The sequence below is a fragment of the Panthera onca genome, chromosome A1, assembly GCF_046562875.1.
Source record: "Panthera onca isolate mPanOnc1 chromosome A1, mPanOnc1 haplotype 2, whole genome shotgun sequence".
NCBI classification, from domain to species: Eukaryota; Metazoa; Chordata; class Mammalia; order Carnivora; family Felidae; genus Panthera; species Panthera onca.
The window spans coordinates 217,576,380-217,599,460 of record NC_138339.1 but is presented as its reverse complement, the minus strand read 5'-3'; the positions used below and the strand labels follow the sequence as shown (position 1 = coordinate 217,599,460).

The following is a 23,081-nucleotide window of genomic DNA, read 5'->3' as shown; positions in this document are numbered from 1 at the left end:
TTAACAACCTTACACTAGGGCATCTACAAAGACCTACAACTAACATATTTAATAGTTGTTATGGTCTCAGTTAGGTCCCCCCACTAAATTTGTCTGTTGGGAGTCCTAACCCCCAGTACCTCAGATTATAGCTGTATTCAGAGATACGGCCTTTAAAGAGGTAATTGAGTTAAAATGAGGTCATTAGGGTGACTCCTAATCCAATATGACTGGTGTCCTTAAAGAAGAGGAGATTAAGGCACAAACACAGACAGAGGAAAAACCATGTAAAAACACAGGGAGAAGACAGGCTAAGAAGAGAGGCCTCAGGAAAAGCCAGTCCCACCGACACTTTGATCTTAGACTTCTAGACTCCAGAATTGTGTGAAAATACATGTTATTTAAGCCAGTTAGGCTGTGGTACTTCCTTATGGCAGCCCTAGCTGCCTAATACAATGGTGAAAGACTAAGATTTGAGAGAAGCAAGGATATCACTTTAAGTCATCACATTGCTGGAGATTCTAGTAAGTGCAACCAATAAAATCAAGAAATATCAGTAAAAGACCGTTAAGTCAGGAAGGAAGAAGTAACTGTCTCCATTCACAGAATCCTAAGAAGTCCACAAAAAAGCTACTGAAACAAATTTAGCAAGTTTCTAGGATTCAAGGTCAGTATACAAAAATCAATTATATTTCGATATATGGGTAGTCCCAACTTACAATGGTTCTATTTATGATTTTTTTTACTTTATGATGGTGTAAAAGCAATACACAATCAGTAGAAACCATAATTTGAATTTAGAATTCTGATGTTTTCCCAGGGTGGGGACATGTCATGTGGGCAGCAGGTTGTGATGCTGGGCAGCAGCAGTGAGCCACCGGTGCCAGTACCTATGCAACCATTCTGTTTTACACTCAGTACAGCATTCAGTAAATTACATGAGGTATTCAGTGCCTCATTATAAAATAAGTAAATAATAAATAATATTTAATAAATTCAGAAACCAAATTCAAAACCAATATCCTAGAAAATATAAAATACTAGGGGATAAATCTGGCAAAAGATGTGCAAAACCTGTATACTGAAAACTATTGAAAATCACTGAGGGAAATTAAATAAAAGGAAAAAAATACGTGATCATGGACCAGAAGTCTCCATATTGGTTTTTTTTTAAGTTAATTCATTTATTTTGAGAGAGAGAACACACACCAGTGGGGGAGGGGCAGAGAGAGGGGGAGAGAGAGGATCCCAAGCAGGTTCCACGCTGTCAGCACAGAGCCCGATGCAGGGCTTGAACTCAACGAACCATGAGATCATGAGCTGAAATCAAGAGTCAGATGCCTATCGAACTGAGCCATATGGGTGCCCCAGAGGGCTTCATATTGTTAATCTGACAAATCTGTTCAAATTAATTTATATGGTTTCAATGATATCCCAACCAAAATACCAGGAGGCTTTTTTTTCCCCCAGTAGAAATGAACTGATTTTAAATTTTATTTAGAAATGCAAAGGAATAGAATAATCAAAACAAGTTTTAAAAAGGAGAAATTTGAAGGATTCTTACTACCTGATTTCAAGACTGAGGATAAAGCCACACTAATTTAAAAAATATGGTATTTATAAAAGCATAGACACATAAATCAATGGACAGAATGGAGAGGTCAGAAATAGACCTTTTTTGACAGACGGTGTTAGAACAACAACAAAGGATCATTTAATTTATACTTGGTGCCACGTATAACAAACAGGTCATTCATAAAGGACTATTACTAAATGAAAACACCTAAAAGTATATATTTTCTATAAAAAAATATAAGAGCATATCTTTGTGATCTGGGTAGGCATAGATTTGTTAGATATGACACCAAAGGTATGATCTGTTAAAAAAATTAATTTGGACTTCCATCAAAATTTAAAACTTACTCTCTTTGAGAGACACTATTATGGACTGAATTGTATTTCACCCCTCCCCAACTTTATATGTTGAAGTCGAACCCCCAAATATATTTGATTACGGGGACCTTGGGATTTAGATGAGGTCATAAAGGTGAGATCCTCATGATGGGATCAGTGCCTTTATCAGAGACCAGAGAGCTGATCTCTCCCCAACGTGTGAGGACATAAGAAGAAGGTGACTGCACACTAGAAAGATGGCTCTCACAAGAATCTGCTGGCACCTTGATCTTGGACTTCACAGCCTCCAGAACTGTTAGAAACAAATGTCTGTTGTTTAAGACACCCAGTGCATGGTAGATACTTGATTTTAGAAGCCTGAGGTAACTAAGACATACAGTATTTTTAAAAATGAAAAGATAAGCTGCAGACTTTGGAGAAAACTTTGCAATCACATTTCTAACAAAGGATTTGGATCTAGAATATGTAAGGAATCCTCAAGACCAAAAACAATAAAGCTAACAACCCTATAAATAAATGGGCAAAATGATTGAGCTGAGATTTCACCAAAAAGAGATATGAGTGGCAAATAAACACATATAAATATGTTAGAATGAATAAGATTTTTTTTTTTTTTTTTTTTTTTTAACCACAAAAACTGGTAATACCAAGTGCTGGCAGTCCAGTTAGGATTCTCATACATTGTTGGCAGGGGATGTGGGAAACAAAAGCAAAAGAAAAAAATTAAATTTCCTTACTGCCTACAGCCCACTGACAAGTCCTTGAAACTGGCAGAGTGGCATTCCTCTAGGAACTCAGATGCCTCAGTGATGATACTTTGCTAAGGGGCCAAAGGGAACCTTAGCTTAACATTATCCCCAGCTCTGGGATCCTGTAAGTCTATGACATATAAAAATTCCTTTGGAAACTTGCTTTATCTCTACCCCCCCCCCCCCAAGATATATGTTAGCAATCATCCTCCAAGAATGTGGCCCGCTGATACACATCTGAAGGGTCTCATTACTCAGCTTTTACTAAGCATTAATAAATGACCTTTTCCTAACAATAGCTAGCCCTCTCAAGGTCCTGGGAACCTTGCTTCCAAAATTCCTTAGAGATTTAATACTATCCATATCCCCCTCCCAACTTGAAAGTATATAATCAGTCACTCCTCATAACCCCAATGCAGCTCTTTCTGCCCATACGTCCTGTCCCTGCACTTTAATAAAACCACCTTTTTGTAACAAAGAGGTCTCAAGAATTCTTTCTTGGTCATCGGCTCTAAACCCCAACATTCATTTCCACATCAGTGGGAATGCAAAGTGGTACAGCCACTTTGGAAAGCAATTTACTGTTTTGTATAATGTTAAGCATAGGTTTATCCTACAACTCAGCAATCCCATTCTTAGAAATTTACCCAGAAGAAATGAAAACTTATGTTCAAAGACCTATATGCCAATATTAGAGTGGCTTTATTCATAATTATCAAAAACTGGAAATAATTCAAATGGTCTTCTATTGGCAAATGGATAAATCAGCTGTAGTACATTCATACAATGTAGTAAGTTCGTACAATAGAAAACTACTCAGCAATATAAAGGAATAAACTGATATATTTAACATGGATAGATTTACATTATATTAAGTGAAAGAAATCAAATATAAAGAGCTGCCATGTATATGATTTCATTTATGTGACACTCTAGAACAGATGGAACTACAGACATAGCAAACAGGTCAGTTTTGCCTGGGGCTGAGCTTGTGAAGGGACTGACTATAAGGGCACAAGGGATGTTTGTGGATGAAGGAACTGTTCTATATTTTGATTGTGGCAGCGGTAACATGACCATGTGTTTGTTAAAACTCACAGATGCACTGTGAGTGAATATGCACTAGAATGAATTTTACTATATGTATATTACACCTCAATAAATCTGACTTTAAAAAAAGAAACCAAAAAAGAAAAATGCAATATGAACTTGTGGAAAGAAAAAGTTGAGTTGCAATTCAGCGGTGCAGAGGTTCAAGGCAGCACAGAGCTAAACTGCTCTATTTACCAATGTCAAAAGTTGTCATCCTTGTGTGTGGAGCTGTTTTCTGAAGATTGTGGTGTTTCCTGGGAGCTAGTCTTAGGCTGGAGCCTGAGCTGGGGGAAGGGGAGGGGTGGGTATGTTCTAGGTCACGCATTCCTGTTAAGGAGAGTAGGCCACTCCTAACACATGGTAGGAAGTCAGGGGCTAAAGGAGTGGTAGGTGAGGACAGCCTGTGATATTCAGAAGTCACATTTAGTAGCCAGTTTAAAGTTTTCTCTTTTGGGTTTATAATTTCATTTTACCATCCTGAAGCCTTCAATAAAGTCTGGTTGTATGTAACAGCCTGGTCTTGCCTACACTTTGAAGAATCTTGTAAAGATGTGAAAAAAGAATAGCATCAGCCCAGAGAAGCACTAAGGTCAAGGAGAATGTCTTTGATCTTGGTGTCCTGGGGACTCAGAGCAGTGACTCACCTGTAAGTGCCCTATAGACGAATACTTAAACAGAAGCTTCTCTCCTCATTACTGATGTGGAGAACCAACAGCAAAAGAAAAAAAATTAGATTTTCTTATAACTTACAGCCCATTGGCAAGTATGTGGGACAGGCAGGGTAACCTTCCTCTGGGAACTCAATTGCTTCGATGTTAGTACATTGCTAGAGAGAGGCAAAAGGCAACCTTAGCTTGACCTTAGCCTGACCTCCAGGTTCCTGTAAGTTTACTTAAACGTGTGATAATCCCTTTGGAAACTTCCTTTATCTCTGCCCCTTACCCTCCCAAGATACATGTTAGCAATTATCCTTCAAACATATGGCCCACTGATACATATCTGAAGGGTCTCATGACTAAGGTTTTACTAGACAGTAGTAAACGACCTTTCCCCAACAGCAGCTAGCCCCTCATGGTCCTAGAAACCCTTCTTCCAAATTCCTCCTCCCAACTTGAAAGTATATAGTCAGCCACTTTTCACAACTTCGGTGCAGCTCTTTCTGCTCATAAGTCTTGTCCCCATGTTTTAATAAAACCACCATTTTTCACCAAAGAGTTCTCAAGAATTCTTTCTTGACCATTATTAGCTCCCAAACCGCAACATTTCACGTCAATTATCGGTATAACAAAATAGTTTCAATGTATTTGAGCAAACTAGAAAACAGTTTTCCCTGATACATTTATGCTGTATGTAAAACAGTGGCATGATCCACATGAAATACAAATAGTTATGACGGGAAAAAGACACCATTCATATGTTTATGAATCACACAAAAGAAATGTAAATCAACCCACTTAGTTGATACTTAAGTCTTTTCTGGAGAATCCACATGTCACAATTCCCTTTTGGAGAGTTCCCTACTCCTTGAACAGGGTATACTAGTAGTTACTGAAGCGTGAGAACCTAACACAGCTTCTTATTGCCACATCTCCTTCCTAGTTTATCCAGATTCCCAGCCGAAGGGTAGGTAGCCAGGCACACAAGGGCCCTTTCCCTGCCGGATTCCAGGACTTTACCAGGAGAGGACTGTTTCCCTCGCAGCCTGATCCGTGTTTGATATTCAAAGTTGTAAGTAACTCAAGAACCCACCTTACGGTTTTATGTAGTATGGCATTGTATGCATTATAGCAGAATTACAATTTAATTCACATCATAACTCAGATGTACAAAAATAATGACTATCTCTTTCTCTCTTCCTCCTCCCTTCCTTCCTTCCTTCCTTCCTTCCTTCCTTCCAATTTTCTCCCCAAATTCTTTGTCATTAGTTGGGATATGGGTCTGTAGAGAATTCATTAAATATTCAATCTGGTTCAAAAGAGTCCAGTCTAATAATTTAGTCAGGCCCCTTAAATCACATTCACTCTCTCTTGGCCTTTCAGTCACCTTTCTCCTCCTTATTTTTACTTAAGATGTCCAGATGTATGAAGTTGATATATGTGGCTTGTAACACTTTTGGAAGACAGTTTCCTTGAATCTATGTAGGCTTAACATGTGCCTAGGGATCTGGTAGGCAGGAAATGTGGAGTCCCCATGTAACAACCAAAGTTGGCTATTGGCCAACCTCTGCCTGACTATACCATGTTACCAAGTGTGTTCTGCTTCAGGAGACTAAGAGGCGATATCCTCTCAGAGCCTCAAAATGGAAGTGTGACAAGGCTGGGGCAGAACAAAAGAATCTTCTTCTGCCTTCAGTATTGCCCTTGCTCATCTATGAGCCTTCCTTTTCCAGGCTGAAGATCACAGAAAAGAAAAACTGATGTTTCACTCACCTCTTGCCTCTCTATTTACAACTATCCTTAAGGGCAGGGCAGGTCAGAGTAGCCTGGACTTGTTCTTATAGTGGCACGATTCAGGAACAGCAAAAGGGCAAGCCCCAGTGTGCACACCTCTGCTTGTCACATTTGTTAATGTCTCATTGGCCGAAGCAAGTCACGTGGCCAACTCAGATTTAAGAGTGGAGCAATAGTTTCTGCTTCTTGATGGGAAGATCTGCCCTGTTCCATTGCAAAGTATGGATGCAGGGAGCAGAAGAATTTGTGGCTATTTTTACAAACTATCAGAGAGATCTTGGATCCTTTAGCCAACCACAGTTTTCTCTTAAAATGAGAATGATGAGTATCTATAATAGCTTAGAGGGTTATGAAAAGACTTAACTAGGACACCATAAGTAGAAGATCTAGTGTAGTATATGCCCCATAGCAGGCATTCTCTGGTAGTTATCCCCTAAGCAACTAAGGATACAATGTCTTTCGTCTTCACTGCATTTTTCCAGTGCTTACCACCATAGTAATTGCTCAGTAAGTGAATGCGCTTTGTGATAGATTGCATTATTATTCCCAAATATTCACTGACCCCCTTCCCTACAAAAAATGATTGCATTTCCCTGCCCATTGCCATGTGATTTGTGGCACATCCTTGGAAGGAATATAAGTCTCTGGCTTATTATTAGGTTTAGCCATTTCACTTCCTTTAATGAGAGAGATTACAATATGCCAGCTCTTAGCAGAAGCTTTAACAGCCATTGCTATTTCCCATAAGGTCAACATTTTTGTCTGCTGTAAGAATGTCATATCCAGATAGGAATTGTTCCTTCAATCTGGGTCCTAGAATGAGAAGAAATATGGAGCAGAGTTGCAGCCAACATGAAACCCCTGACACGGAACATGAATGAGAAATAAACTGTTGTAAGCCATTGAGATGTTGGGGGCTGTTTGTTACTGCAGCATAGTCTAGCTAAAGCAGACAAATACACATTTCTAGTTCTTAGTTGTATTGAAATAAAGCATATATCCTTGTAGATGCTTCACATAAGGGACAATTGTGTTTAAAAGTTTCTCATCTAGTTTCAAAGTAATATCCCTCTGAGACAATTAGACAATAAGAGTTGCCTCTACTTTAGTAGCTTGTCATGCTGATTTCCTAAAATGTGTCTTCCTCCCATTATAGTAGCAAGCTTTCTTGCAGCCTTGAATTTTCCTCTAATATAATATAGATGGTGTTTTGTGATAAGTATCAATATTAAGTCGCTAATAGCTGGTGGTTTGCATGTTATCTGTTTTCCCAACAGCTTTCATTTTATTAAATTTACTAGGTATTGATTCTTCACAATTACTGCGCCACTGCTAAAAGTACCTTTGGAACCTTATAATACCTTTAGTGCATATTGTTATTGGATGTTGCTGCTCCCAGGCCTCCCTGGTGGACAGAACATGTAAACACACATATTTATATCTGTGATGGTTAATTTCATGTGTCAATTTGGCTGGGCCATGGTGCCCAGATATTTGGTCAAACATTATGGTGGGTATTTCTATGAAGGTGTTTTTGTATGAGATTTACATTAAAACATTGAACTTTTTAGTAAAACAGATTGCTATGACATGGGTGGGCCTCACCCAATCAGTTGAAGACCCACATAGAACAAAAGAGTGGCCTCTCCCAAAAGAAAGAATACTCCAGCCTGATTGGCTTCAGATTTGAAGGAAACAGCATCTCTTCCTGTGTCTCCCACCTGATGGCCTTTGGACTTGGACTGCAACATCAGCTTTTCCCTGGGTTTCTAGCCTGACAGTTCATCCTGCAGATTTTAGATTTGTCAGGCTTCCTAATCCCATGAGCTAGTTCCTTAAAACGAATCTTTCTCTCTCTTAGTGATTAAACTAAGGATCTTGAGTTGGGAAGATTATCATGGATTATAGTAGGCTCTAAATGTACACATATCCTTATAAATGGAAAGATTTGACACAGAAGAGAAGGAGGTAGAGATTCGAGTGAAGTAGCCACAGGCTAAGGAGTACCAGGAGCCACCTGGAAAAGGCAAGGAGCAGATTTTCCCCTAAAGAAGGAGTGTTGACACCTTGAATTCAGCCCAGTGATAGTGATTTTGGACTTATGGCTTCCAGAACTGAGAGAGAATAGATTTATGTCTTTTTAAAACCATCAAGTTTGTGGCAATTTACAACAGCTGTTGAAGATGAACACACTTATTTTTACAAACATGGAACCTGGGACTCAGAATATGTGACTTGCTTAAGACCACATAGCTAGGGGTGCCTGGGTGGCTCAGTTGGTAGAGAGCTAGACTCCAGTTCAGGTCATGATCTCACAGTTTGTGAGTTTGAGCCCTACATCAGGCTCTGTGCTCACAGCAAGGAGACTGCTTGGGATTCTGTCTCTTGCCATCCGTCTCAAAATAAATAAATGAACTTAAAAAAAAAAAAAAAAGACCATACAACTAGCATGTGGCAGAACTAGAGTTTAATCCAAGTCTACTGATGTTAAATCCAGTACTCACCCATAGTGGTTGCCTTTTTCCTTACTGAGTTCTCCAGTGAGACAGAGAGGATAGTGGCGGAAGGAGCAAGACAGGAATGATTGTCATTACTGGGTGCTTATTAGAAACACTAGGGGAACTCTTATAGAATACCACTCTAGGTCCCACTCCAGACAATTGGATTAGACTCTTTGGTGGTGGGGCCTAAGCAAAGGTATTTTTAAAAGTTCTCCAGGTGATTCTTGGATGCAGCCAAAGTTGAGACTGGTTCAGGAGACTCTTCAAGTCAATGTCCTCTCAGAGCCTCAAAACGGAAGTATGACAAGGCTGGGGCAGGACAAAAGAATCTTCTTCTACCTCAACAATGGAGCAGTGGAGCAGTGGTACCACGTTCATTTCATATTTTCATGTGTGGGAGAAATATGACTATTTTTCTACATATGAAGTTGAATTCTCATCATTAACCTTATTACATCAAGTGCCAGAATCTTAATCTCTGTTAAATCAGGATCTATCCCCCTCCTGCCTTCTTCGATCCAGGAGATATATATGCAGTGACAGATGAACAGGGAACATCTAGCCTTTGGTATTGTTATCTAACTAACATTTATTGTCACATCCCTCTTCCCATATGCTCTGTGTCATTGTTCTTTACAAATCTATCCTTCCATGTTTCTACCTGTCGTCTCTCAATGCTTGTCTACATAGCTCTTGAGGGTTCTGCAAGCCTTTGCAGGCTTCCCCAGCTTTGGTAGGATGGGTACATATCCTAAGAATATGATTCAGCTCCACCTAAAGGGGTATACTGGCCTGCCAGAGGATTCCACTCCTGTGCTGCCACTGTGCTCAAGGGATTTTGTGTCTCCTTCTAATACTCCTTGTTTTAGATCCCCAAATCTCTTTGGGGGTGGAATTACCCTTCATCCTGGAGACAGTGGCCTTGGAGAGTGCAAAACATAGGAGACCTCATCAAGGAACCACCACTGTTCCTTGCTTCCCTCCCACTTTCCTCTCTCTATCTTCTTTAGGGACAAGATAATTCCAGTTCTAAAGCATCAACTTTCCTAGAGCCCTTCTTGGTTCTGGCTTTTGAACTTGAAGTTCAGTCCCTTGTAATTCCAAGCGCTTACATTTACATCTCAAAACCTGTCCTCTGATGATCTGTACCATCATTCTTTCCTTTAGGTGGTGAATACTATTAACTAAGTGGAGTAAAAGGTAAAAGGTTAAATAAAATGATAAGATGATATGAATCTCAGTTATTATCTCAAATTCTCATCTGGTCAATACAGAATTGGGTTCAGATTTTGTGCTGGTAAAAGCTGTGACTCTGGGCAAATTACTCACTGCTTCTGAGCCTCTGTTTTTCCTTCTGTAAAATGCAGGGTTGTGAGGATTACTAAGAAGATGTATTTCTCTTTGCCCTTTGCCACTGCCGTTCTAGGTTGGTCTAGATAAGTGTTTCTACTATTATTTCTGAGGCTTTAAGAGAACTAAGAGAAATCCTGTGTAAACATACAGCTGTCCCATACTCTGTTACTCATCTTTCTTCACCCCTAAACTTTAGTTCAAGAACCTATATAGATCTGGTAACTGTTTCTGTGGCAGAGGTTGGATGGGTAAAATAAAATAAGATGAAAATCAGAGAATTCTGAAAATGTCTTATGGCACCATAAAGGATAGAAAAAAAATGTAAGGATCTGGCAAAAACTAAGTGTTCAGTAAATAGCTATTATTCACTCAGCCCTCAGTAGAAGTTCAGGGTAAGCAAATATATTGGAAGTTGTTTCTGTAGCACTTTGTAATTCTATTAATTCTATAGTTAACAATAGGAAAGTTTATTATTTCTTTTGAGAATTTCACATTTCATTTCTCTGTAAAAAAAAATTAGCAAGAGTAATTTGAACTACATTTCAAACTTTCCTCCTTCTTTTCGTGACTTACAATACAAACCAAGCGTCTTTTCTGTGACTCGTTGAATTTTCATATTTGTTTCTAAGTTTGAATTAGCCTCCATTTTATCCATTGAATTTTCAAAGTCATACACGACAGCCACTTTTCTCATCTGTGTCGATAAGTCTGCACTCACTAACTGGCTGTGTATCTAGAGTCTCTTAAATCTAGTTAGTGTTAACACTGATAGGCAGTGCCTATCTAAGTCAGCTCTTTCTTCTATAGCTCCATTTACATTTGACTCACATACTGCAAAGTTATTTGTTGAGTTAAAGATTTTTTTAAGTTTTTATTTTAATTCTAGTTAGTTAACATACAGTGTTATATTAGTTTCAGGTGTACAATATAGTAATTCAACAATTCCATATATCACTCGGTGCTCATCAAGTGCACTCCTTAACTCCCATCACCTAACCAATAGGCCTTGCTCTGGGCAATAAAATGTGCAGGGTAAAAAACTTTAATTATTTTAAAGGACTGTGAAAAAATTAAAGTCTTCTCTTCCTTAGGACATCCCCCTGATTTTCCTGCACACCACCTCGGTCCTTAATCTCCAAGTAGAAGGCAGAAATAGACAGAGTGGGAGACTACAGGCCATTGTGTGTGAAGAATAATTCCTTTTTCCCTTCTTCCTCATATACTCTTGCTCTACCCTCCACCTTAACATGTTCTACCTTCTACATTCTGCCTACTACTAGTTTCTGAGATCCTTGCAGATAAGAATTACAAAAGTTTTTGCTGTGGAAAAAGTAGTTTCTTAGTAAAGCAATTTCATTTTTTAAGGCCGATTGTCTAAAACTAAAACAAGGTTAGCAGGTAGGAGTCCCATCATTTCACCTCACTGAATTCTTTTAGTGAGGTATGAAGACATACAGAGCTCTGGTCACAGTCAAGGAGTGCTGAGGAAGGAGTGCACCTCTGCCCCCTTGCTTAGGCTTCCAAAGGAGCCGGCCCCACAAGATCTGCATGTTCTCTTTCTCATTCCTCGGCTTATCCCATATTTTTGCTGCTGCTTTGCCTGTTTTTAAGCCAGTATCGAAAAAGACACACCAGGAGACATGTTTAATGGATCACCTGTGACGTGGACTGGAAGGGTGTGAAGCCAGTAAGGCTCCTAGAAGAATTCTAGCCTTACATCTTATTTAAGTTCATGGACTTGTTCTGTGTTTGCCCATGGGACCTTATTCTGAGTTTACCCTTTAAATAAGCGGCCTTAGACTCAGATGGTTGGTTTGATCTGGTAGCTCAGCTTCTGTGTTACTAGCAATTAAATAGAAATGGCTTGAAAATAAGTACATCCTATTCATAGCTGATGGCATATGTGTTCCTAACAGAAACTGGTAGGTCCCAGCCACAGCTTTTTAGACAGATTATCCAGATTTTTAAAAAAAATGTTTATTGATTTATTTATTTTGAGACAGAGAGAGGGAGAGTGCAAGTAGGGGAGGAACAGAGAGAGGGAGAAAGAGAATCCTAAACAGGCTCTGGGCTGTCAGCACAGAACCCAACTGGGGGCTCTATCTCATGAAACGTGAGATCATGACCTGGGCCGAAATCAAGAGCAGGACATTTAAGAGACTGAGCCTCCCAGGCACCCCAGATCATTCCCCAGATTTTATTTGATTGGCAATGATGGGCAGTAGAAGGGTGGAAGAAGAGACATTTGAACTACCAGTGTCTGTTTTTCCCTTCCCTGTTTCTAACTGCACATGGTGTCTTTTAGTGATGAAAGGAGCCTTGAGGACAGTCCTTCATGAGTGCCAATGAAATGAAAAAGTCCTTGAGAATGTCTTGCCTTTAAAAGATCAGAGATTCTGGGGGCTGCAAAAAGCCCCTTTTCATTCCATAAGCGGAGAGGCTGCTTGTTTCGGATTCACTTTTTTCTTTATACATCGCTGTTCGGTGCATTGTGCCACTGCACTTCAGAAGCAGGTGCCAGAGTCTGGATGATACTTGTCAGCCACCCATCCATTCCTGGGTTAACATCTTATACTGAAAACTTTGACACATTTTATAGCTAGATATCCAGTGAACAAGCGCCCAGTCATCCGTCCAATGGTCAATTCTTGATGGGGCACACGTCATCAGGGTTTTCAATTGTCAATGTGTGTATCTCATTAAGAGATACACATAAGAGATACACATAAGACTCTACTCCTCAGATGGGCCTGGTGAAGGAAATTTTCTAAAGCTTCCCAGATGATGCTGGTGTGCCATCTGGATTGGTAAGTAGTGACTGATTTTTTTTTTTTTTTTGAAGGCAGAATCGCCTTTTTTTCCCCCTCACTGCTCTATGAACGCAGACATTGAGTACTTATTTTTTTAAATGAACCCCATCCTACAGATAAGGTAACTAAGGCCCAGGGAAGTGAAGATCTCACAGATGGTGGCGATGGTCATCTTTCCAATACCACATCTTACCACTTTACTAGGAAGTGTTCAGGTTGCCTTCTGGCCACAGGTTGGCTATTAAGGCTGCGGTGCTGACTTCTAAGGGTCAAAGTTTGCTCCGTGCCCGCCAAGCCCAATTTAGCTTGAGCTGGTAATCCCGGCTGAGAGAGAGAGTCCGCATCTGCAGAGTTAACCGAGGTCCCGCCCGCGAAGGGTGGGGCGAGGGGTGGAGTGCGCGTCGCTAGCAGCTGGGTCGCCGGCCGCCTTGCGCCTCTGCGCCTGCGCACGGCGCCGAGGGGACGGGGTCGGGCTCAGAAATGGCGGCCTCCATGTTCTACAGCCGGCTATTGGCCACAGCCGCCCTTAGAAGCCGCGGGTCCCGGCCGGCGCTGCGGGCCGCCGCCCAGGTATTGCGGCCCAGCCGGCTCTCGCTTGGAGGGCCGGCAGGAGAAAGGGCGAGGTGGGAGACCTGGTTCCTGTGGGCGAGGTGTGAGGGGATCTGAGGCCCGGCTCGGGGTCACTTCGCAGTAGGTGACATTGCGTGACATGGGGTGCCCAGCCGGGCCCGCGGGCGGCGTGCCCTGGAGTGCTGCCTGCCGTGACAGAGAGCGGGCCCATGTTTGCGCTGCTCTGCTCCCGGGCCATCTGGCTGCGGCTGCTCACCCAGTTGCCGAGGGGCCGCAGGGAGGCGGGTGGAGGGCGCTTCCAAGTGGAGGTGGAGGTGCCTGGGCAGTTTCTGCTCCTTTTTCTGTGCCCCGCGAGGTGGGCCGAGGCTTCTGCGGCCCTTCTATGGGGAGGGGGAAATGCCCTTCACGTGTACTTTCGTGTCCCTTGGGAGCTGTCATAGGTGGGAATGACTTCACAGGACCAGCTTGCTGACTGGCCTTTTTTGGGGACGAGGCAAGAAGTTTCCCACGTCTCCCAAGGAGTTGTGTACTGTTGGTGTTAACCGTGGGAATAAGATGATGTTTGTTAGCTTACCAACTGGGGAAGACAGTTATCTTTTGGATCACTTCATTTCTGTAGAGAGTATAGCATAATAAGCATGGGTTTTTGTTTCGTTGGTGTTTTGTTTTGGAGTGTTTACCGTTTCCAGGTACTGTGCTAAATAAATAAGCATTTTACGTCTCGTTAGGCTTTTAAGCAACGCTCTAAGGGCGTCATTAATATACTCATCATTGATGAAACTGTGGCTAAGAGAACAAGTAATTGGGGCCAGGTCGGGAAGCAGGTAGGGTCAAAGCTAAGGCCTGATTCCAGACTGGCTGGCTCCAAAGCTTGTGTGCTTGAATCTGCTCTTCACTTTTTTCTTCGCTTTTTTTCGGAAAAACTTGGCCTGTGTTTTCCAAAGTTGATACAGACTTGTGAAAGGGCATGATTGGTTTCATAAGTCAGTTTCAGGGTTTTAGATTATGTTCTGAAATTAAGTCCTTAGACATGACAAAAATAAATTGATTTAGACTTTTATTCTTTTTGGAAGCTGTTCATACTTAAAACTTGGAGATGGTATATACTATGAGTATGCTTCTTAATAAGAGAAGTGATTTTTTTTGGCCTTGAACTTCCTTCTTATGAGTCTTAAAAAGTGCTGTCTAGTTTTCAGAAAATGAGGATTTGGTGAACAAATATGTTTTCATCACAACTTTTATCCTTTTGGAAATTGTTTTAAAAGCTTTTGTCTCTCCATATGGAGATGCCTAGCATGTTGTCTTAACATCTCTTTTCTTGCACTCTCACATTAAATAATACACATTTAGAATTTGGAAGGCCCTTAGTCCAACCCCTTGCTTTTGTAGATGAGAACACAGAGGTGCAGCGTCCTAGAAAACTTGTTCACCGTCACACACTGAGTTTAGCTAATGCTCTTAAACGTTTTGTTTAATTCTCTGACCCCTTCTAGTTTCTGTATCTTCCTTATCAGTATATTTCTGATAAAATAGTTCAGGTTATAAGCAGATGAACTAATTTAAGATATTTTCTTAGTTGTCGTGAATCACATTCCCCAGTAACTACATTTACCCACTTTTGAGTACATATTATTTAAACTAGGTAAATCATTGAATGGGTGGTGGGTTAGGAATTTAGCCAGGAATTGGGGCCTTTTGGCAGTAGGAATCTTCTGAGTGATGATGTCAGGAAAGACAAAGACTTAAATGTGGGAATCCTTGTGATTATGCAGGGATTTGTATTGCCAGTGAAATTAAAAACTGATATTTCAAGTCATAACTTCTAGTGGTGCAAGGAAAGGATTATCAATACCTTAGATATTAAAAAACCTTTAAGGTAGTATAAAAGCAATCAACATTACTTTATGAATACTACTGATTCTTTGTGAATATAGGTACTTGAAAGAAACTGTAAAAATATACTCAGAGCTTTGTGTCACTCACTGGTTTGCCTTGAACTTTTTTGGGAAAAACTTCAAACTGATAGAAATGTGCCAGCAGTAGTACAGTGAGCACGTAATTGCCTTCACCTAAATGTAACATTTTGCCACATTTGCTTCATCTTTATAAAATTGTATTCATGTGTGTGTGTGTGTGTGTGTGTGTGTGTGTATAAAATTCCATTCCGTTTATTTTTTGCTCAACCATTTGAGAGTAAGTAGCAGGTAGCATGGCACTTTATCCCTAGATGTTTTAGCATATGCCTTTTAAAAATGAGGACATTCTCCTAAATAACCACAATATGGTTATTATATACTTAGGAAACTTATAGTTATCATACTTAGGAAATTTAGATTCAGATTTCCCCAGTCGTTCCCAAAGTGTTCCTTATAGCTGTTAGTTTTTTTTTTTAAACTGAGATCATGCCTCTGTAGCATTTTTTCTAGTCTGTTCAGTTAATTAGGTGCTGCCTCATGAGTCTGTTAATGCTGTTATATGTGCTATAGTTGTTCATTTATATGTTTGTATATACTACATGAATTCTGCAGCTGACGCCAAGTTGGCTTTATTCTTTTAGCATCCCTAGCACAGTGCTGGTATATAGGCATTCGAAAAATGTTTGTATAACTAACTTACCAAGCTGTGCTAAAAACTCCCTTTCCCCCTTATTTTTGTTATTATTTTGAGGTATAATTTATATAAAGTGTACAATTTGGGTAGCTAGATTAATTTTTATGTATGTATACATCTGTGTAGCCACCATTCTGATCATGGTATGTCATATTTTCAGCCCTCGAAAACACCCATGTCCTCTCTCCCTATTAATACTCCCTAACAGAAGGTGACCATTAATTCTATCACCAATTTTGACTGGTTTTGAACTATATAAAAAATATAAGTATGTGTTCTTGTGTGTGGTTTCTTTTTCTCAAACTTGTGTTTTTGAGATTACTGCCCTGTATTGTGAGCAATAGGTTTTTTTTAAAAAAATTGCACTGTAGTATCCTAGTATATGAATATAACATTTTATTATCTTATTGATGGGCATTTGGGTCGTTTTCATTTTTTATTTATTAGGAATAAGCCTGCTATGAACTTTTTTTCTTTTTTTTAAGTTTTTAAAATATTTATTTTGAGAGAGTGTGCATGAGCACCACAGTGCCAGTGTCGGTAGGGGAGGGACAGAGAGAGAGAAAAAGAAAATCCCAAGCAGGCTCTTGTGCAAAAGCCCCAGGCATGGCTGTATCTCATGAATCAGGAGATCATGACCTGAGCCGAAATCAAGAGTTGGACGCTTAACCAACTGAGCCACCCAGGTGTCCCTGAATATATATTTGCCTTTTGGTAGACTGAACACTAATTTCTGTTGCCTTTATACCCAGGAATGGGATTTCAGAAAGTAGAAGTGTGCTGAACAGTTTGGGATGTTGCTGGGTTTTAATATTGAAGTGACACTAAATCAGGGAGTTGAGCTACCCTGGTGAAATGTTATCCAGGATTTTGGCTTACCAGATGAATCAGAAATAAGTGGTTACTAGATGTGATTGGCTTTTTAGACTAGTGGCTTTTAAACTGTAGGGTGCTTAACTATCAGGGGAATGACTTGTTACGAATGCAGCTTTCCTGAGGCCCATTCCAGAGATTCTGAATTTCGGGTGTGAGTGGGGCCCCAGAATCGGCAGTTTTAGACACATCCCAGGTACATTTGCATTTTGACGCAAATAGTTCATGAATCCCCTTTAAGAAGTAGACTGTTTATATATAATTCCTTTAACTTCAATTCTTATATTGTGTGTTTCATATGAACCATATTTCAGTATTCTGCCTTCTGTGAATAGAGAATGGAAATGTATGGGTGATAATTAAATGTGTAATTTCAATTCACTCTTTCAGTGCTTTCATAGCACTTAATTTGTTCTACATATTGCCATATATGGTTGGTAGGATTGAGGAATTTGAATGATATTTGCAGGCTGTGAAATGAAGAGTTTCATGGAGGAAGTCAACTGGAGAGTGACATCTGGATCAACCCCTGTGGGAGAGTGAAGGGAGGAGGGTTGAATAGAGGGAGAAGTAGAACTGTCATGTAGTTGCAGTAGGAGCCTTTGCCTTTCCTGTGGGAGATCTGGAACTAAGATGGTCCTTCAGAATTATCCAACACTGGGGCGAGGTGCTAGGACTTTATATCCTTGCCTTAACCTCCATTGACCAGTCATTGGATGTAGGCTGCAATGTGAAGGCGTGACTTTGGGCAAGGAAGTGCCAATGAAAGAACTCAGCTGAGAGCTATCAGCAGCCAACACGCCCAGCAGTTGGGGCTCTGAAAGGAGAATCTGAGCAGCACACTACAGTGACCACTACAGGTGAAACCAGGGTTTTGAGTCTTGTGTGTATGAAAGAGTAATGGTACTAGATCATTCAACTACTGCATATCTAGTGCCAAGCAATTGGGTAGGTGCTTAAAGAATGGTGGAGACAAGAAAGGGAAGGATGAGGTTGGCTTTAGATCTGCTGAATTTGGCACTGAGGTAGAAATCTGTAGGTCATTAGAGATATAGTGGTAAAGCTCAAATAAAAGATAAGGACTAGACATGATGAGGAAATAGTTAAAACTAAAGGGTAACGTTTGATATTTAGCAGGTAGGTTAGCTCTTAGGTTATAATTTAGGTAGCCTGAATATTATACTTTGATGATTTAATGTAACAGTTTTATTATAGTTATGAAGAACCAAATATTCTATATAAAAACGTATTTTGAGAAGGTGTTTTTAATAATAACTTCCAAATCACTATCATGTATAATATGTCTCCAATATCTCTAGGTTCTGGGAAGTTCTGGATTGTTTAATAACCATGGACTCCAAATACAGCAGCAGCAAAAAAGGAATCTCTCACTACATGAATACATGAGTATGGAATTGTTGCAAGAAGCTGGTGTCTCCATTCCCAAAGGACATGTGGCAAAGTCACCAGATGAAGCTTATGCAGTTGCCAAAAAATTAGGTACTAACTTAAGAAAAACTTTTGCCACTTTGACATGGGCACTCTGATAAGATGTGAACTTTTGGTTTATAACAACTTAACAGTTTTTATTTTATTTTATTTTTTTAAAATAAATTTTATTTACTTAAAAGAGAAGATGGCACTTTATGATTGTTGGCATTCTAAAATTAGTATGAGATTATTATGAGCTCCCATAGTGCTAGTAACTTAAGAATCAATTACATTGGTATTAGGAATCTAAAGTCCTGTTTTTAGTTGGAATATAATTATGAGGAAGGAAGTTCTGCTTAATACTCTGAAGCTGAAAAGATTGGTGCTTGTGATGATTCTTCAAGGAAATGGTGAAGGAAATCTTAGCTGTTTATATGGTTTGATGGGAAAAGTATGGAACCAAAGGGAGGGAAAAAGAAGCTGAGCGCTAGACTGTAAGCTCCATGAGAGCAGGGTTTCTTTGTCTTCTTTTGTCCACTGATATATTCCAGACTCTTAGGAGAGTACCTGGCACGTAGGTAATCAATAACTGTTGTTGTATTTTAAATGAACTAAATATTTGTGCATGTTTATTAATAGATTCTTTTATTGATAAGAGAAACCTTAATAGCTTTTGTTAATGTGAATTCTGTTAATTTATATTAATCTCTTAATTAAAAAATAAATTTTGACTTTAGAAGAAATCCTTCACTTTACATTTTTAATGGTTTAATATGGGGCCATAATAGTCATGTACTAGCTGTACACTGCATTTTATTTTATTTTTTTTTAAATTTTTTTTCAACGTTTCTTATTTATTTTTGGGACAGAGAGAGACAGAGCATGAACGGGGGAGGGGCAGAGAGAGAGGGAGACACAGAATCGGAAACAGGCTCCAGGCTCCGAGCCATCAGCCCAGAGCCTGACGCGGGGCTCGAACTCACGGACCGCGAGATCGTGACCTGGCTGAAGTCGGACGCTTAACCGACTGCGCCACCCAGGTGCCCCTGCATTTTATTCTTAGTGGTATTTAAGATCCCAGCAATTTTATGGAGATTAGCACAATCTCTCCTGTATGTATACGTGATTAATATAACTTTAAATGTGCTTTGATGAAGACTTTGTTTTATTAGTTTTTTAAGAAGGCTATGGAGCATTTAAAAATGTTTAAAAATTTTAAAGCTTACTCATTTTGTACTTGTTTTTAGAATGGGTTTTTCTTTCAAAAGTGGGGGCATGGACAAGTTCAGAAATATATCCTATATTAAAGCTATGTTTTTGAATGACAAGTTGACCTGGAAACATGATTTTTTTATAGTTTAATTTTTTGTTAATCAGAAAAAAATACTTTTTATTCAGATTATAAGCAAACTTCTTTTTATTTATTGAAAGCCTTGTGTAAAATAGTATTAATTTTGGTGAAATTTTTGTTAATTAATGGTGACCTGTACTTTGAACTTGTGCATGATAAAAGATGTGCCTCAATTTTACCCTCAAAACAGTGTATATTAGAGGTTCTTAAAGGTCAAGTTTAAAGAAAACTTGTGATTGTACTTTGTATTTCTGTAATATTTCTTGGAAAGACTTCTTTCTAATAACTACTCCCTTGAGAACTGATCTTATCTATATGACCTAAACTTAAATTTCTAAAGAAGACCCAGCTAAGTAGGAGGGAAAACTCTGAAATGCAGTTGAGAAAGTATAAGGTTTTCTTATTCTGCTGTTCCCTTCTTAAGGATGACACTTAGACCGGTTTGACTTCATTCTTTTAATTTTGTTAGTCTGATCTCTTGAGAGATGATTTTTTGTTTACCAATTCATTCATTTGTAATAATGCTGAACCATAAAATGTTTTTCATGCCAGTGTTGCTAAGGCCTGTTTTATATATAATGAGGTCAGTAAAAGCTGTATTTTTCTATTTCCAAATTATTATAATTGGTTTTTCTGTCTTCTCCATATATTTTCTCATTTAGTCAAAGTTCATTGTTTTGTCAGAAAAAATAATCTATGTAGAAACTTTTTCTTTTTTAAATTTTTTTTTTTCAACGTTTTTTATTTATTTTTGGGACAGAGAGAGACAGAGCATGAACGGGGGAGGGGCAGAGAGAGAGGGAGACACAGAATCGGAAACAGGCTCCAGGCTCCGAGCCATCAGCCCAGAGCCTGACGCGGGGCTCGAACTCACGGACCGCGAGATCGTGACCTGGCTGAAGTCGGACGCTTAACCGACTGCGCCACCCAGGCGCCCCAGAAACTTTTTCATAAAACAAGTAGGATTTATTTGGATGCCAGTTTCTTGATTTCTTTATTCCTTGTAAAAATCTTTAATGGCGCTTAAATGATTAAAAGAAGAAAAAATAGTTAATATGTGCAGGATATACTATGAGTATTGATATACTATGAGATCTGGCAAGGTCTCTGGGACCAGGACTTCTATGAAATAAGGAGCAGGTAGGCAGCTCTGATTATGAGCCCATTTGAACGGAAGGTGTCTTGTTCGTCTAGAAAGTATGTTTTTGTCAAATAACACTGCAGATGATGATTACAGTGTGGAAGTGGGATTAGTGACTAATGAGGACTTTTAAATTTAGAGGATCAGAAATGCTACTTTTTAAAGATATGTTTGGTAACTACTATGAAGATGTTGAGGGCAGTTTTGTCTTTTGTTGGGAGTCATTAATATCAAAAGGTATTGATTATGGGATCTAATTGCCTTAGAAATACACCTGGTTCTGTCTATCTAGCTAGCAATTCCTAATGCTGATTTTGGCTACTTTGTTTTTTGCATTACTGAAAAATTCACAGAGTATTAATTCCATTTATTAAAAAGCTCTTAAATCACCAACCAATATAGAGAGATACAAATGCATTACAGGTAGGCTAAACTTGCTTCCCCTCAGTTCTGTGGGTGGCATGGGGACTGGGGCCACTGAGCCTTAAAGCTGGTGACTCCTCCTGAAATAGCCCTGGCCTCTTTCCCCAGTATTCCCTTCAAGTTCTATAATTTTCTTTGTACATCATGATATGAAAAAAGTTGGAAACACCTGTTCTGGAGGCAAGTTTTGCCTGTTGTGAATAATTGAAGTTGGGGATGGAAGAGTGGTTGGAAGGAAATCTAATTCTTCTAGTTTGTTTGTAGACTGGTTTTCTCATATCCTTTTTTAATGATAGGCCTTTGGTAGACAGCTCATTAATTTCATGGTTCTGTATTGCCAAGAATAATATCTTTTAGGCTTGGGAAGTTTCTCCCTTTTGTTCTAATTTTCAGAGGAACTATAAAAGCTGTGCTTCATAGGGGTGCCTGGGTGGCTCAGTCGGTTGAGTGCCCGACTTCAGCTCAGGTCGTTAGTGGGTTCAAGCCCCATGTCAGGCTCTGAGCTAATAGCTATTAGCTCAGAGCCTGGAGACTGCTTTAGATTCTGTCTCCCTCTCTCTCTGCAGCTCCCCGTTCACACTGTGTCTGTCTCTTGAAAATAAATAAATGTTTAAAAAAAAAAGCTGTGCTTCATAGAATTTTAAGAGCGGAAACCCTAGTACATAGCTCAAATACAAATACATCTTAGTTCCCCTATTACTGTAAATAGAATTGCATCTGTATTGGCTTTCTATGTTTGAAATTACAATGTAATTATTTTGCTGCTTGAAAATTGTTCAACCTAGTGAAATTTATGTTGTCTGACTAGTCTTTTTGTTGCATATTTTGTTGACCATTTTTAGAGTATACTTTAATTAATTTCATTGATAATAGTACTTCTATCTGCTACATATTTTTTTAATTGCTTAAACATAAATTTATTCTTACATTTAATTAGGTTAGAAGTTTGAAATGGGTCTTAGGTCCCATTTGTTTTCTTTTTTTCTTTAATTTTCACCCCTTTCATCCATTTTTTTCTCTCCCCCACCCACTGCCTCTGGCAGCTACCAATCTGTTGTATGTATCTATGAGCTTAGGTTTTTGTTTTGTTTTTGTTTTTTTTCCAATTTAATATATAAGAGTGTTCATATGGAATGTCTTTCTTTGACTTATTTCACTTAGCCCTTCAGGTCTATTCATGTTGTTGGAAATGGGAAAATTTCATTCTTTTTTATGGCTGAGTACACACACACACGTACATGCATATACCATAATTTCTTTACCCATTTATCCATCAATGGATACTTCGATTGTTTCCATATCTTGGTTATTGTAAATAGTGCTGCAATCAACATGGGGTACATGTATTTTTTCAAGTTAGTGTTTTCTTCAGGTAAATACCCAGAAGTGGAATTGCTGGATCATATAGTAGTTCTTTTTTTTTTTTTTTTTTTTTTTTTTGAGATTATTTCATTTTTTAAAATGCTTATTTATTGAGAGAGAGAGAGAGAGAGAGAGAGAGAGGAACAAGCAGAGGAATGAGGGGAAGGAGACACAGAATCTGAAACAGGCTCCAGGCTCTGAGCTGTCAGTACTGAGCTGGATGTCGGGCTCGAATTCATGAGCTGAGAGATCACAACCTGAGCCAAAGTCAGGCGTTTGACTGAGCCACCAGGCGCCCCTGGTAGTTCTATTTTTAAGTTTTTTGAGGAATGCCTTTACTATTTTCCCTAGTGGCTGCACCAATTTATATTTCCAACAGTGCATGAGCGTTCCCTTTTCTTCCATCCTCACCAACACTTGTTATTCCTTGTTTTTTTTAATAGCCATTCTAACAGGTGTGAGATGATAGCTC

At 39.3% G+C, this 23,081-nt stretch overlaps 1 protein-coding gene across 4 annotated transcripts in view; it reads left to right on the top strand.

The window, feature by feature from the left end:
* Positions 1-13,287: 13,287 nt before the first annotated feature.
* SUCLA2 (succinate-CoA ligase ADP-forming subunit beta) overlaps positions 13,288-23,081 on the top strand; it is a 43,921-nt gene continuing 34,127 nt past the window's right edge. Inside the window, exons 1-2 of one of the 4 annotated variants that reach the window (XM_078433646.1) lie at positions 13,288-13,418; positions 18,221-18,401. In XM_078433646.1, coding sequence (XP_078289772.1) covers positions 13,329-13,418; positions 18,221-18,401 — 271 coding nt within the window. In that variant the 5' untranslated portion in view covers positions 13,288-13,328. The other 3 variants (XM_078433654.1, XM_078433653.1, XM_078433640.1) reach the window with 3 other exon arrangements.